The sequence below is a fragment of the Anopheles darlingi genome, chromosome 2, assembly GCF_943734745.1.
Source record: "Anopheles darlingi chromosome 2, idAnoDarlMG_H_01, whole genome shotgun sequence".
In the NCBI taxonomy this organism is placed as follows: Eukaryota; Metazoa; Arthropoda; class Insecta; order Diptera; family Culicidae; genus Anopheles; species Anopheles darlingi.
In genome coordinates, this window is record NC_064874.1 from 50161903 (window position 1) to 50178073 (window position 16171).

Here is a 16171-nt window from a genome sequence, read left to right on the forward strand (position 1 = left end):
GTGCCGAATAATCAATAAACATATCATACATGTTGTTTTTGTGGTGTCATATTTTTTTTACATTCCTATTACTATCTTTTAAACTTATAAAAACGAAGCTCTCCCCACCATGGGCTCCCTTCAAAGTGGAGCAATAGTATCCTTGGCATTCATTCAAAACACCAAATAAAGGATCTAACATAAGAGGACAGATAACAAAGGCGTAAAAAGAGGCATAACAATAGAAGCTTTACAAACAGGTGGTTGACAAAATGGTTCCATGTCCATTAACGCCTTTTAAATCACTACCATTTAGCGGTGCAAACACCGGAACGTGGTACGATGCAGGATAACACAGTAATCACTAGTGCCAGCCCTAGTGTAATTCTCACACCGGCCAGACCTGTGCGTGACAAATGGGTAGGGTTAATTTTGTACGTCGATAAGCATCATAATCAATTAAGGAACAATGGCGGCTAAAGCACACATAGTGGGAAGGTGGGTCACGAAAAGTCCGTATAAAAACGGGTAACTCTAGCCACTCGCCAGTGCAGATGTAGCGAAGGTGTAGTAGATTCGTCAACAGTATCCTGCTAGTAGATTGCAAAGTGACTTTGAAAATGAAGCTTAAACTAGCAATAGTGCTGCTAATAACAGTGAAGCTAGTGCATCATTTGAGCAGTGGCAACATTAGAGTAGAGAGTACGCTGGTACACTGTCGTTCTCCTACGTTTCTTATCTACGAGGAGCTGGTCACGGCGTATCTGAAAGGGTTCCATTCTATAACAATCATGGTGGGAAGCGGCGTGGCGGATAATGCGGTTATGGAGGCGATCAAATGCAAATACGATCAGTTGGTACATTCTTCGTACAAACTGTACACAGTTGACAAGTGAGTAGCACTCAAGCCAAGTGAGTTGTGCACTTTAGTAGTTAACAACGTTGTCTTCACTTATCCTAGCTATTTGAAGCTGGTGGACGAAGACCGTGCGAATAAAGCGTATGGCTATCACCCTAATCCTTACCCCTACTGGGAAGCATTCCACTGTGAGGCCAACAAATCGGTGACAACGGAGAAGCTTCTACCCGCGATCGCTTTCCGGAATCCGATAGCGCGAGTCATTCTGCTTATACGTGGCCTAGCTAAGCACGATATGCTGCAGCTGTTCCGGGTGGCATGGTTTGAGTATAAGCTGCTCAACATTCTGCTGCTCAGTCGTGTCGATGCAAGGACACTGATGGTGTGCCTGTTTAATCCGTATCTAACGGAACCGTCCGTACTGGATGATCGCAATATGTTTTGTCATCGGCTGAGTGTTTTGGCCGATGTATTCAACTTCAACAAGCAGGTAAACCAATTCATCCGGGACCGGATTCGTAATCTGCATCTATACCCATTAAAAGTTGCAATCACCGATGTGGAGTTAATGTCAAAGGCAGTTCGTTTTCGAAACAATTCCATCTCCCAGTACGTATACCAGTGCCTTTGTAGTCTGCGGTGTTGATGGTCGTTGATGATGTTTAATGGTCGCCCCCTTCTGATGGTAGAATGTTTCATTTGCAGTTATCAATACCTAGACGGAGAGATGGTTGAGATAATGCGGCAGCGAATGAACTTTTCGATCCAGTACATTGAACTCAACTATCAGGAATCGGTCGGATTTATCACCTCCAATGGTAGCCTCGGTGGTACGCTGGATATGATTGAGCATAATACGATCGATCTGGCTGCGAACTCGCGAACCATGATGCAGCACCCGATGCGAAATCTGCAGTATGTGCACTTTCTGTGCCCAATCCGTTTGGTGTTCGTAGTTCCGATCAACTTCTACGCCAATCGCTTTAAACTGGTCTTCTTCCATCGCTTTTCGTTGCAAATGTACATGACCAACATTGGCCTCTCGCTGACGTTACCATTGCTGCTGGTGGCTCTACTGCGCCGTAAGCTTTCGGTGGGTGCGTATCTCAAGGAAGCCTTTCGCACTTTGGCCATTTTGTTTGCGACGAGTGTGCGATTACCGCGGGATCACCAACGAAGGCTGGTACTGATGGGCCTAATGTTCTACAGCATCGTCGCATATTCGGCCTGGCAGGGCGTAACGATTATCCAGCTGAACAAGGACGAGGAGAAACTACGCAACATTCACACACTGGAGGAATTGCTGGAGAGTTCGCTGCAGCTGCAAGCCATCCTAAGCTTCGGCAATGTCATCCGAAGCAAGATGTGGAACAGTACCGATGTCCGCGGTAGACTGGCGGTCCGCATCGAGGTACAAACGGTACCATCGAACACAAGTATCATTCCGCTGGTGGCGGACAACCGGACGGTAGCTGTACCGATCATTGAGTACTTTACGGAAGTAGTAAAGTCGCGCTACTTTGATCCGGTGCGGAAGGAAAGCAAACTGTACATCATTCCGCAGCCCTTCGTTGAGTACATGACCGCCATGGCATTGCCTAAGAACTCGCCTCTCTTTGCCTCGATCAGGCGCGTCACTATGAATTGCGTCGAGAACGGTATCGTCCATTATCAGCTGTCACTCATCCGCACCAAGGGTGTACTGTTGCAGATTGCTCAAAATCGCAACAAAACCATGCGCCCCGATTCGCAAACCCGTCAAGTGAATCTCTTCAACATGCGCAACGTGTTCTTCGTATATATCGTCATGAATGGTTTGTCCATTTTGGTGTTTTTCCTCGAGCTCCATCGGTTCCGTACCGTGAGGCGGCTGCGGGAACAAAGACCAAGGAGACGAACCCATCGATCTCGATCCATCATTTGGCCATATGTTGAGTGAAATGGTGTTTAACACGACGTATCTGTGCTAGTGATATTTTGGGTGAGCTCGCTGTAAGCATTTTTAAATGTTCCCGTGTATTTAATTGCCTCCAAGTATTTAGCTACAATTTCCCAGAATCGGTATTGTTTTGTTGATTTTAAAACTATGAGACCACCAACGATGGATATCACTCACCGCTCTTCCGTTTAGTTGGGCAATTACTTTTTTCTTTTCTTTCGGGATGTCCTTGTTTCCGCTAATTTCATCGCACTCGCTGGAGCATTTGTTATCGAATGGATGCGCATGCGCCCGCTTAACACCCCAGCATAGGCTCTTGGGGTTGGCTTTTGGGGTTGGCTTCAGCATCAGCACACTTGTTGATACGCTTCCTTGTGCGTTGGTGCTGTTGGTTGGCGGTCAGGCGTTTGGTAGTCGAAATTTGAGAGCCAGCAAAAGTCACATGCAACACGAAGTTACTGAGGCTTAACTGGCAGTGTCGTAGTGACGGAACGGACTGTAAATTTAAAGTGTAAGCACGTGTAGGAGATAGATAGGTGTAGGATAGCGGGAAAAGGTACTTTGATTGATTTGATCTCCCCCCGGAAAGCCACAATATGGTATCGCTGGATGGCCCAGTTCGGCGCCAAAGTCGTGCCGTGGTTGCTTTGGTCGTTTACATTTCTTTGTTTCTGGATAACATGCTGTTAACAGTGATTGGTAAGTTGAGTTCTTTGTTCGAAATGTAATACCTTCCTAGACCGATAGTGATTTCTTCTCTTCTCGGTGCTTCTCTCGATCTCGGTCACTATAGTCCCCATTCTACCCGATTATCTCGTGCAGTTCCATGCCAATGTACCGGAAAGCGTTCTCTACAAGAACTTTAGCCTCCATTACGTGCCAACGCTGATCGGGGCCGGTAGTGGAGCGGGTATAGATCAACCGGTACAACCCGAAATTTCACGAACGCCAGCGATCGAGGAGGAAAACGGATCCATCGGTATCCTGTTGGGGATGAAGGCTTTGGTGCAGCTCGTTGCGAATCCCATCGTCGGCAGTAGCACCGGACGGTTCGGATTCTGTCTTCCGATCGCCTTCGGTACGTTCAATCTGTTGGTGGCTTCGTTGATTTTCGGTTTCGGTACGTCCTACGGATCACTGTTTGTGGCTCGGGCTATACACGGTATCGGATCGGCCTGCATCGGTGTCTGCGGTATGAGTCTTGTCGCCCAGCTGTACACCGAACCGGACCGTCGATCACGAGTGATGGGCACCATCTTGGGTGCGATGGCCGTTGGAGTGCTCGTGGGATATCCATTTGGTGGAATTGCGTACGAAGTGGCGGGTAAAGCGGCACCATTCCACGTGATTGCCCTGCTATGTTTGGGCAATCTGGTGTTGCAGTACTGGCAACTGGAATTCGGTGCGATTCGATTAAATCCCCTACCGAGAGATTCATCGACGACGGTTACAGAGGAAAGATGGGTGACCTGGTGGCCCTTGCTGACCGATCGGTTGATCCTTGTCATCGTGGGAGCCATCTGGATTTCAACTTCGGCCATGGCTATCCTGGAACCGTGTCTACCGATCTGGATGATATCGCATCTGCATCCGAAAAAATGGCAACTAGGCACGGTGTTTATACCCGATTCCATCGGATACTGGGTAGGGACAAACTTCTTCGGTACCGTCGCATATCGCTATGGGCAGGTTCGTGTTTCAATAGCCGCGCTACTGCTCGTTGGTATCTCCTGTGTGCTGCTGCCATCGGCTAGCACCGTGGCCGGATTGTTGTTCCCACATTTAGGACTTGGACTGGGTATTGGAGTAGTTGATGCGGCATTGGTGCCCCTACTGGCCACATTAGTCGACAATCAGTTAGCATCCCGGATGGATTATGATCCCGAGCTAAGCCCCGATGAGGAGAGTGGTCGCCATGGATACGGAGCCGTTTATGCCATTCAGCAGATAGCCGTCAGTGTAGCCTACTCGCTGGCTCCTATCATCGGTGGAGAGTTGGTTCCGGTGATTGGCTTTCCATTCGTACTACGCGCACTTGGTATACTGAATCTTTTCTACGTACCACTGCTGCTATGCTCTGCTTTGCGAAGGTCGTTAATCAACCCGATGCTGACTACGACTAAGCAAACCGATCTGCCCCTTGCCAATAGTGAACCATCGTCCTACCGGCGGTTCTACAATACCGTGGAATGAATGTGTCCGTTGTCGGTTTTTGGAAAGGCTCAAACTCAATCGAGTGAATAATCACATTATCCTTATCTGTTAAAACCAGACGCCATGTCCTTGCCGCTTTCCTTCATACCACCTGCCATCATAGACCATTCATCTCATTCACGAAAGGGGACCAACGGCAGAAAACACGTTTTTGGTTTTGATTTTTTTTTACGAAACAAACACAACTACTAGGGTAAGGACTTTTGTCGCATCTTTTTCAATATTGTGCCACAACACCTGTTTAATCACTTGCTCGAGTTCGCATCATTTTTTGTGTTTTATTTTCGATTAGAGAGACATTAAAGAGCTTCTTATCATGAGTGAGTCTTGTTTGCTGTTCTGTGCATTCGATAATAGATAAAAAGCATTGACGTCGACAGCTTTACCACAGTTAATCAAGTTTCAAGTGGTGACTGCGCAGCGATATGTGTTGTACTTTCTAGAAAGAAAACATTGGATTTAATCACATGGGAAGGTGGACTTGTGGATATTATTTTTGGAAATACAAGCAATATCGTTAAAAACTGTATTCTTCGATTATCGAACGATTTGCGGATCTCGATTTGTATTTATATGAGTTTATTTCATTTTTCTTTTCATGATATGAAATAAGACCTTTTAATGAAATAATGAAATGTGAGAAAAATCTGAATAAAACCCAAATATTTAAAGAAAGGAAATGTTAAAGGCCAATAAAAGGATACCTTCGAAAATAGTATGACCGTATTTTGATATAATTCTCAGATGGAAGCGCTTGGTGGCGGAATGTTCGAAATTCACTTGGAGTTTGCGAAATTCATTGAAACAAAATAGTTAATGTTGTTTTTTATCAGAGAACCAGAATTTGTGAAGAGTTAGATTCGTGTCAGATAAAATATTTTAACAGTTGTTTGTTCTAAAAGACTATTGGATGGTATTGTCCATACCATAAAATTATATTGGTAGGTAATGTATTACCCGGGGCATGAGATAATCGTAACCCTTGTTATTTAATGTCCAAGATATTTATTATATTTTCTTTCCCATCGCATTAGTAATACCGAATAATATCGAAAAAATCGTAGAAAGTAGTTTGAGTTTTAAAGCACACGAATTTGTATTCTTTATTTCGGTACGATAGAAGAGTGAAAGCATTACAATAAAACATAATAATAACGAACAATGACTTTAAGCCATGGGATGATAACGTAATAACGGTGATCGTTTTACAATAAGAATAAGGATAATGATCACAAAGCACGATTGCACTCGGAGTTAACAATGCACTTGAATATCAAACATGCACCAGCATGCGTCTACAGGCATCGAACGAGACTTTGGAACACGAATGATTCGTGTTGTTGGAACATTTCTTTAAACTTTGATCGTTGACTGTTGTTAGGCTCGAGGCGGCTATAGAAATCCTTAGCCGACAGTATGAAGTTATTGATTTCCCGTTCATTCAGCTGCTGATATGATGGCAACGAAAGCACTTCTGGCAGCAGCTTGATCAAATGTGGGTTCAATGAAGCAGACAGAAATATGACGGTCAAGCACCATACCGATTTGTTCACCTGGGGAAAAGCTAGAAAGTTGGGCAACGAGCAGAGTAACCATTCTTGCAATAGGGGCAAGTACGATGCATCGATAGCGGAACGGAACAGCTGATAAGTGACGGTGGCGATAATGTCCGGGTTCGGTTGGTTCATCATCAGCTCCTTGAACACTTTCGTGATGATCTCGTTCGGTGGTAGCAGATCACGGATCAGCTGGCAGAGCACATCTCCAAACACCTTGGCACCCTGCGGCGTTGTGCTACGAATTTTGGCAAACAGTATCTCGATCTTTTCAATCTGTTGCACTATTATGTCCGGTTCGTCCTGAACGATACCATTGCACCGTTCCGTACTTTCCAGCTGCTCGTTGCAGCTAGTGTAGATGCATGTTACTAGCAGCTTCAAGGCAGAGAGCGAAAACATTTCGTTGTCTATCTTTACGAGATCGATCGCCAGCTTCTCTATTTTGTCGTGCAGCATACGAGGAACCGCGCCCCTAATTACAAGTCGTTCCAAGCCCTGTTTGAGATGAAGTGTCGTTGTAAAAAAACATTAATGCGTAATGAGACATTCACTCGAGAAGCTTAGTTATCAACTCACGTTCAAAATGCACAGATAAATATCCAAATTGTTCGTCCGTTTGAGAATATTGTTGGCCGAAATGATACTGTTGGAAAGCAGGTTACAATCGGGAACGAAGCGGGACGTATGTTCGATCAGGTAGAAGTTCAGTGTCCAGACAAGCTTTGCGTGCAGATCACTGAAAGCGCCTGCACTTTCCTCGATAATACCGTGCTTGATAATGTAGTTTACGGTAATGTTGCGTACCAGTTGGAGTTCGTCGTTTAGTGAACCGATCGAGCTGTTGGTTTGCACCAGGCATTCCAACAAACTGATCAACCCCTGCAGAGTTGCATTCCGGATGTACAGTTGCGTGCTTTTCAAGTAAGAAGGAATGATTGTGCAAAGATGCGTCAGTTCCGCCATGGAGGGTACTAGTAATGCACTCAAACGACACAGTAGATAGATAATATGCTAGAAAGGAGAAACATATTTTCAATTGAAGTTTAGATTATTGAGGCACTCTAGCAATTCGCTAATTACCTGTTGCGATAGTGTATCCTCCATCGGAATGCGTTCTTGCAGCTTCAATAGTAACGTATTCAGCCAGCGTATCTGCTCTCGATTGTCAATGATCTCACAAAACGATAGCAAATGTGGCAGAATCAGGGATGGGTCGTCTTCGAGCAGTTGCTCTAGTACACCGTAGATGAGCTGCATTGAGCTGGTGACGTCGATGTTAATTTTTTCCACAAAATACTGCCAATTGCGAACCGACAGCGATGCCGCCGTTGTTCTGCCGTCACTTTCGTTCGATCGTTCCATGATCTCCCAGAAGTGTTTCAACGCCAACTGATTGCGATCGAAGCGTATCGTACCGACACTGCTGTCACCGGTGGAATGCAGATCATCAATCACAGTAATCATTAGTCTACGCTCCAGATTCGGCTGATAGAATACGTTGCTTAGTGGAATGAGTAGCTGAATGTTGTGCAGTTTCTTTAACCTGAATCAAGAAGAATAAATTGTATGTTCAGAAGTTGCTCTTCTCTAGTCTGTACATGAAGCTTACCCTATTCTATCACAAGCAATTGTAGGATTACGTGTGGAATGATGGAATTTGCCTCCGCTGAAACCAATCCAAGGATAGCGGTAGCAGGATACCAACAGTGCCATTACTGCGTGCAGGCAAACATTTTTGATTTCGCGCTGTTCCTGCAAGCTAACCAGCAACGCATCTTCTTCCGTACGGTTGATCAACACCATCAAGCACATTAGTAACTCCTCGAACTGCTGCCGTGATGCATATCCTACTAGGTTGACCCTGTGTGAGCACAGAAAGGTTTAGACGCATGAATTTAATACACATGAGCGAAAGGGCGCTTACCTTTTTAAAAATAGTTCCAACAGTTCGATGTCATACAAATGTTCTATCGGAACCTTCGGTAGCTTTGGGTCACCGTTCTCTAGTGATTCCAGCGACCCATAGCTGGAGTACAGCTCAGTTGGTGTCAATGCGTACATATAGAATCGATCGAGCTTCAGCAAAGCAATCCCAATAGATTGAATCAAATTAAGCATTTCTGCTCCGAGCGAAAGCTGTTTGTCCATCGTGTCACGGTCAGTAAAGAGTTCTGCTAGAAAAATTGCCTTCAAATACACATCGACAGTACCATCCGCACGCGCTACAAAAGGTACAAAAACATCCGGATGACGGTGACGTTGAGGGAATTGACTGTCGTGTAGCGATCGTTCGACAATGGTGTAAATGGTATTCATGTACAGCACCGCATCATCCCGGTACCGGTCATTTTGATTCAGCTCATTCCACAAGGCGCGTTGATGTAAAATTGCGTTGATACAGCTTAGATAGAGTTCATTGCGTGTGGTGTTCGATGGGGGCTCCAGTAGTAGAGTGCGTGCACAAACGCTGGCGAAGGTTAGTATTGTTTCGAAAAAGTTCGCTTTAAACAGATGCTCCTTCACGAATCGATCAACAAACTTGCCCTCGATGTAGAACAAACAGAGATGTTCGAGACGCTTCAAGTATTCCAAAAAGCAGATGATTACCTCGGCACAATGCTCGTGCTGGACAGTGACTTCGTCGCCGCACTCTTTCAGTTTGCGCATCAATATAATCAGTGACACTTTCAACATTGGATGTACTTTCAGATAATTTAAATGAGGATTGTATTGCACACAGTCGGTACAGAATGTGCGGAACATATTATCGAAGGCGACTGAAAGGACGTCACGCAGTAGACGTACGTTTAGTGCATCTGTAGAGAGCAGATTGATCAGTTTACTTTCGTATTTAATTTCATGAATAAGAGTGGCGATCTGGCGAGGCTTCGTGTAGGATTTTGTAGTGCAATGGTAAGTTACCTGTCGAAGGTACCATGCCTCATCGATTGTTTCGTGCTTTAGTGCTTCGACATCGATTGATGGGGGACCAGCGCATTGCATATCGATTGGTCTGATCTCAGTACTGTCGTAATGTCGCAGCAGCTCAAGAACGGATTTAAACAGTTTAGGAAATTTCCGACGTTTTTCGACAGACAGTTGGGACAATAGATAGCTATAGTTGGTCTCGGGAAGAAGGTTGGTCACTGTTTCCTTATCCGAATCAGTAGTGAGCTGTAACAGAGCGTCCAGCTTGTGGCCTAATATGAGGGCAGCCTTACGTGATGTCACGATATTCACAGCGCCAAGTAGATCGCCCAATTGATTCGTCATAAGCCGAAGCGTGCTCAGCGGAGATTTTTCCAGTAATTTGAACTCTGCACTACTTATCTTACCTCGCATATTCGATGCGATGGCCATCACAATGTGTTTGCAGAATTCATCGTCCGTTATTTGACACAATAGAAACGTGAGAAAATCCTGCAGAAGTAAACGTGATTCACTCTTCAGGAGGACCAACACGTCGTTTCGGCTCCATTTGGATTCGTTGGGATTGTTTTCCAGCAGCACTTCCATCATTAGGGTAACCAATCTGTCATTCCGAACGTTATATGTAGCATTTCGTAGTAACGTAAGCACCACCTCCGAGTCATAGCCATGATTGACCAGCAGTTCCGTCAGGGGCCTAGCAATGTGTGGTGACAATCTACGCCAGCAAATCAACTCCAACGGGATCTGTTCGACCAAAACGCGACTAATACCACTGAACGTTTTCAGGCTACTCAATGCCTGGATGTACCGACGCACTGTATTTTCTGCAAATTTCAGCTCCTCCACCGATGAGTTCAGCATCAGTTGTAGTTCTTCTATTCTAACGAAACATTCTCGTAGATAGCGAATAAGTATGTCCACCAGACTTTGCGTAGCTTTTTGAACAAGCTCATTCGAACGATCGCTGCTTCCAGTTCCATTTGCTTTACAGTGATACAACTCAACGTGATGCAACAGAAAACACTCTTCGGTGCGCAAAAACACGTTTCGTACGATGAGCTCCGCGTGGATAACACGCTGGTGAGCAGTTAATGAGTCATTGCTCATTGTACTATAGAGGATCTCGATGAAACGAAGCATTGTTTTGCTTTCTAACAACAAGTTTGCACTGAAACAACCCATCAGCTGCGCTAGGTTCGAGTAAGCACGCTCATTTCGCACTGCAACCTTACCACTATCCAAGGCTTGCAATAGAGCAGCTAATACGTCTGGTTCAAAGCTTGCATCCTGGCCCGTCTCGAGGTCGTACCATCGCTCGCTGTACACGATCATAGGCAGAATATGATAAACTTCCAGTTCTTCGGGAAACTTGATCAGCATGTTAATCACTACTTCCTTTTGCGTGCAGCATTCTGTTAACTCAAATCCTTTTGAGCTCGTACCGCTACCATTGGAGGCGCACAGGAGAAACACTTCGTGCGAAAGAGCCTTCACGGAAGCAATAGCTGTCTGCCGGATCAGATGATTGGCAAGCAGATTATCGCAAATGTTTATGATCTTTGGTACGGTTACTATTGGTTTATCGCGGTTTAAGGCGCTCAGCTTGAAGAGAAACCGCACAACTTGTCGCATTAGGTGCTCTGCATCATCGACCGTATCACGCTCGACGTATTCAACGTGCTTCAGAATCGTTTCCACGAAAATGCTACTCGCATCAAGCAGCTGATAGTTGATGTTGAAGTCAAGCAGCTGGCACAACATCTCAAGAATGTCGGCCTGTACCGACGATTGCACTCTTCCGAACATCTTCAGGCACGAAATAACGAGCGGTTCGAAAAGCTTTACGTACGCACCGATTTCTAACGATACCGCTTTGGTTTTTGGTTTACAAAAATCGTAGTAGCGAGTGAAGAATTCTTTAGAAATCACCTCCGATCCATCGGATATCTCCGACGCTCGCTGAAAGAAGGAAATCTCCGCCGAGCGATTGACGAAATTGGATTGAAAGATAAACTTGAGTAAAAATCGAGTGCAGCGTACGCAGTATTCCGGTTCGAGCGCTATAAACGAGTGTAGGTATCGTAGTACTTCTTCCACGAATTTCATACCGTTGGTCATGGTCGAGATGGACTTCATCTCTAGCAGTGTCCATAACGCATTGATTGATGCTCGTAAGCACTCAAACAACTTTGTACCCGCATCCGCATTGATCGTTATCCTGTAGCTTTCCAGCGAACTGCGTACTTGGTGGTAAAGTTTCATGTAGATGGGTTCACCACCAAAGTATCCGAAGCAGTTAATTTGCTGCAACTCTTTCGAGTTCATAAAGAGATCAGCCTTCTGCATTCGGTTAATGACTATTGGAGACATGTTCGAAAAAAGGTGGTGATAGATGTTGAGCACCTTCAAAAGATGGATGATGAACTTATTCAACGTATCAGCGTCAGCAGCTGTGGATGTGGAACGCGTCGAAAAGACAACTGTGGACAACAGATCGTTGAGTAGAGGGAAGATCAAGAAGGATCCGGAACTGTTAAAAACACTTACCAATCGTTAAATGCGAGCAGATTTGCAGAAGATGTGTATGGAGCGTGACATCAAGGAGAGTCATTCCGCTCATTTCTAATAACAAGCTTAATAATACATTCAACATATTATACTCATTCCATAGGTCAACGTATAGCAATGGGTTGTACTTCGATATGAACAGCCACAGGAAGTGTAAGATACCTGACTGTAAACGGAGAGCATTAGAAAGATTAGTACACATTTGAAAACTTCACTTGTAAAAAATTATCAATACCTGTAAATTTTTGTCACTGATTCTTAGTAACTGATTGCTAATCTTGTACATAACCAGCCTTACGATTGAGTTAGATTTTCCTTCTTGAAGCGAATCCGTAGTATATGGATACTGTCTCCGATCGAAAGGCTGTGCGAAAGTGCTTAGTATGTGCTCGTTGACGAAATCTTCTACAACAGTTTGGCTCAAGATGAGTGAACCTTGATCTCGTTGGCATATATCCAGCATCTGCAATATCCGATCGGCCGCATGGTTCCGCACACGAATATCACTATCGCCAAGTCCAAGAAGAAGCTGATCGAGGAAATGATCGCGAGTATAGTACCCAGGTAGACCGAGTCCTTCAATGCATTGGAAGTCAAGTTGCACAATAACATCATACAATTTGCACTGAACCAGCCAATATTTGGTGTTTGTCATCGTCGTTAGCTGATTAAGAATACTACGCGCAGAGGCGATCGACTGCTGTGATGAAGCAGACGCAAAACGATCGTCAAGCAAGACGTTTCCACTTCCGTTTGGAAATGGAGCTCTCGTCGTCTCCCCGTCATGGCGATCTATTATATCCTGGCTCAGCATGAAAGCATTGAAAAACTGCTCAACCGATGCAAGCGACTGGTTGATAACCGTGTGTATTTCATCTGACAAACCCTTGGGAAAGTAATTTGAACGATTAGTTACAAACGAGACGCAAGTGTATCTGAGAATCTTTTCCTGTCACTACTTACCTTCAGCACAATCTGTAACAGTTTAAATTCCGAAAGAAAGCATTGCAATGGTGGCGGCACTTTGGTCTGCATGAACTCCCGGTAGTTTCCGGTGGTATCGACAGCCGCTCGTAGGTAATTACCAACGATCGTTTGCACATTCCCACGAAGCGTTGGATCAGCATTGTCGTAAAAGAGTAGCACATCGGCCAGCGATTGCTGGGGTTCGTCTTCGAGCTCTTTACGATCGGATACACTGACCGCCGTTACACTGATCTTGTCGCCTTCACGCACGCAGTTGCCTTCGCTTCTGACGGTGGTAATGACTTTCGGAACCACTAGTAGTTCCCGTTTGCGTGCCGGGCCGGTCGCACCGGTATCAGGTTCCGATTGCGAGAGAATGGCATCAAGATCACGGCTTAGTTTCTCATTGTTTCCAATCGATTGAAAGTTTTCTTCGATTGATTTGAGTTTCGATTTTAATCCTTGGTCTAGACTGAGAGACATTGGAGAGAAGTATTCAAAATAAGTCGTGCTCGTACACTCTCCAAAGTGATCCTCTTTCATTTCCAGCAGATCAGACTCCAGCTTAGGTGTGAGAGATGTTTGTTCACACTCTACTTTTAGGTCTGAACACGCGGTAGCCTCCTCTCCAGAGAGCTCATTAATTGCATCTTCCAAGTTTAATATTTCGACCACCGCAAATTCCTCTCGCAGTGCATCCTTCTCCAGTGGCAGACAGAGTAGTTCCGGTTTAAGACGGACGCAAGCGGCTATTATTTGCAGCGATAAACTTTTGACTGAGACGCGCACCACAGAGTCAGCGATGAGCTGGTGCCGGTTACCGGCCAACAGAAACCGTGAACAGAGCAAGCGAGCAGTAAATTCCAGCAAATTCTGATCGTAGATGGCGCCAATGAACAGCTCCCTCCTGCCGTCTTCCGTTCCTCCATCGTCGATGGCGATTTGTGAAACGTCCAGAGGAACTTCCAGTGTATCCCGGGATAGCGTCGGTGTTGGGATGTTGGGAATTACCGTGGCTACTGTCGGTGGCTCGGTGTCGAGATCTATTTCCAACGTTACATCCAAATCCGCTCGCACCGTTTCCGCGTTGGACGATATGTGACTGCTGGCCATCGAGTCCATCGAAAGCCGATCTTCTTCCGCATCATCCGCAAATGGCTTATCGAGCGTTTTGCGAAAGAACTTTGTCACCGATTCGGCCGCATTCGAGTTAGTCTGCAGAAGTGTATTTAGAAACGAACCAATAGAATCCGTTGATTTTTGGCTTTTGAGAGAAAGTGTATCTGGTGCTGGTGCTGATGCTGGCGCTGTGCACGGTGAACTTCCAGCGCCTACTGATTGATCGAGCTGTAGTGCTGGGGCCAGTCGGCTTTCGGAATCGAGTTCCATGCTTTTTAGCGAATCAAGCTCAATGTCGGACGCAGACGCCAACGAACGATCGTCAGTGGGAACGGGAAATTTCGTTGGAGTAGAGGTGAGAGGAAGTGATCCCGGTCGCAGTAGTTGATCTGACCGAGCATCGGTGCTAGACTTCCGTGACGAAAGTAAGCTCTCGCTGATATTGATCTTGAAGATGGAGTTTTTTAGCGTCTTGCGCTTCAGTAGCATCTTTCGGTGATCGCCCTGGTCCGATAGCAGCACCTTTCGGACAGCCGGCTGAACGTGGTTCAGTATAATCAGCAGCACTTCCAACGTCGCGTTGATGGTGGTGTGACTTCCTTCGCGCAGAAAGTGTAGGCAGAGGTCATACGTTTCGATAGCCTTATCCACGCGGCAACTTTGCAACACAATTGGCAAGATGCCGCGGAAGCAGCCCATGACTCCGAGCACCGTGTTTGGTTGTTGGTGAACCGGTTGACCGCACTTGAGCAGCTGTTCGATGCATCGATTGAACGCATTATTGGCGTAAAACTCCGGATTACGCGAGCCTTTCACGAAGCTGAGCGTATTTTTGGCTGCACAGCGTCGCTTGGTCGTACACTCGGAGGCGAGATCTTCCAGAAACAACTCCGTCATCTTCAGCACTTCTCCGTCCGTTAGGTAGCCTTCCAGCTGGGAACAGAATGTCTCGGTAAAGGCGCACAAGCTCTCCTGCAACGCTGGTTCTCGACGTTTGGAGATGGAGTAGATGCAGGGGAGCAGGTTTTGTGCGTATGTTCGAGCCTTGCGGGGTCGAATTGACCCACAATAGTGCGCAAAAAGAGATAGTGCGATCCGCAGAGAACGTTCGTGGCCGTTCTTTTTGATTTCGTGGTACAGATCGCGCTGGATGCGGACAATATTGCCGTTCGTCTCGCAGTGACGCACAATTCGCGACAAATTCTCCTCCGCCGCCATCCGTACGCTCGAGTCATGGTCCTCGCAAAACAGCAACAACAATCCGAGCGCCCCGGTCAGGTGGCCGTAGTAAACGGGAGAAGTGGCCAGAGCTACTCCTTGACGAACGGCGATGATGTTCTCGCTGATTTGCCCAAACTGCTGCACCTTTTCCTTTGAACTGCACTCCGTGGTTTTCAGGATCTCGATGGCTCGCTGAAGCGAACCGAACGGGTTCAGCTTCTCCATCTTTGCGGTCCTCAAATCTTTGTTTAAGATGAATCAAAGGATAATTTTTACGTGGTCCGCAGAAAAATTGGGTTCCGGTGGTGTTGTAAAAACATTTAGAATGCTTTTCGACCCCGACCCCGACTTTTCGGGGATCTTTCGCACTGCGATTCCCAAGTTTCTTACACTTTCTCCACTTACTTTTGCAACAGGAACGACGGGCGGTGATGTAAATGAGGCTAATTTGCTCTTATCATCTTTATCTTTACCACGAAATTAACGGAAGTTGTTCAAAAAGGTATAAATTTCCTTAAAACCTCAAAATCCTCAACCTAACCTCAAAGCCAAAACAAAGGTACAGTGCGAAGCAGGAAAATTTTAGCTAAAACTATTGAAAAATTTGCTCTTTTTTGGGAGGAATGCTCATATTTTATCGACCATCACTGTAAGCGATCACAGTCAGCGCCCTCTAGGCGGATGATCGTTTTTATCGTGTGATTTGTGGTCAAAATGAGATTTTTTATCCCACCGTGCCTTAATTCAAATAAGGACACTGAAAACGGTTAACCGTCAAAGGTCGGAACGTGCTTTTTTCTTTCGTTTTACTAACTA

General features: G+C 45.7%; 3 protein-coding genes across 3 annotated transcripts; 2 read left to right on the forward strand and 1 right to left on the reverse strand.

Moving 5' to 3' along the window:
• The first annotated feature begins 599 nt into the window (after positions 1-599).
• LOC125959294 (uncharacterized) lies at positions 600-2777 on the forward strand. Its single transcript, XM_049692113.1, has 3 exons — positions 600-871; positions 941-1447; positions 1544-2777. Exons 1-3 carry the CDS (start codon positions 600-602, stop codon positions 2775-2777), a joined length of 2013 nt encoding a protein of 670 aa, XP_049548070.1.
• Positions 2778-3373: 596 nt separating this feature from the next.
• Positions 3374-4978, forward strand: LOC125952604 (chromaffin granule amine transporter-like). The gene is made up of 2 exons (XM_049682179.1): positions 3374-3476; positions 3571-4978. Exons 1-2 carry the CDS (start codon positions 3374-3376, stop codon positions 4968-4970), a joined length of 1503 nt encoding a protein of 500 aa, XP_049538136.1. The 3' UTR covers positions 4971-4978.
• Positions 4979-6062: 1084 nt separating this feature from the next.
• On the reverse strand, positions 6063-15889 carry LOC125952589 (huntingtin). Its single transcript, XM_049682145.1, has 9 exons — positions 15761-15889; positions 13013-15597; positions 12285-12935; positions 12029-12215; positions 8475-11961; positions 8160-8411; positions 7631-8093; positions 7127-7561; positions 6063-7045 (listed from the first exon to the last, which is right to left on the reverse strand). The coding sequence occupies exons 2-9, from the start codon at positions 15578-15580 to the stop codon at positions 6287-6289; spliced, it is 8802 nt and encodes a 2933-aa protein (XP_049538102.1). The 5' UTR covers positions 15581-15597; positions 15761-15889; the 3' UTR covers positions 6063-6286.
• Positions 15890-16171: the final 282 nt, after the last annotated feature.

Coding starts and splice junctions, on each gene's coding strand:
- LOC125959294 (XM_049692113.1), top strand. CDS start 600: ATGAAGCTTAAACTAGCAATAGTGCTGCTAATAACAGTGAAGCTAGTG. Junction 872..940: donor AAACTGTACACAGTTGACAA/GTGAGTAGCACT, acceptor CACTTATCCTAG/CTATTTGAAGCTGGTGGACG. Junction 1,448..1,543: donor CGAAACAATTCCATCTCCCA/GTACGTATACCA, acceptor TTTCATTTGCAG/TTATCAATACCTAGACGGAG.
- LOC125952604 (XM_049682179.1), top strand. CDS start 3,374: ATGGTATCGCTGGATGGCCCAGTTCGGCGCCAAAGTCGTGCCGTGGTT. Junction 3,477..3,570: donor CATGCTGTTAACAGTGATTG/GTAAGTTGAGTT, acceptor CGGTCACTATAG/TCCCCATTCTACCCGATTAT.
- LOC125952589 (XM_049682145.1), bottom strand. CDS start 15,580: ATGGAGAAGCTGAACCCGTTCGGTTCGCTTCAGCGAGCCATCGAGATC. Junction 12,936..13,012: donor TGTTACAGATTGTGCTGAAG/GTAAGTAGTGAC, acceptor TACTTTCCCAAG/GGTTTGTCAGATGAAATACA. Junction 12,216..12,284: donor TCAGTGACAAAAATTTACAG/GTATTGATAATT, acceptor CTCCGTTTACAG/TCAGGTATCTTACACTTCCT.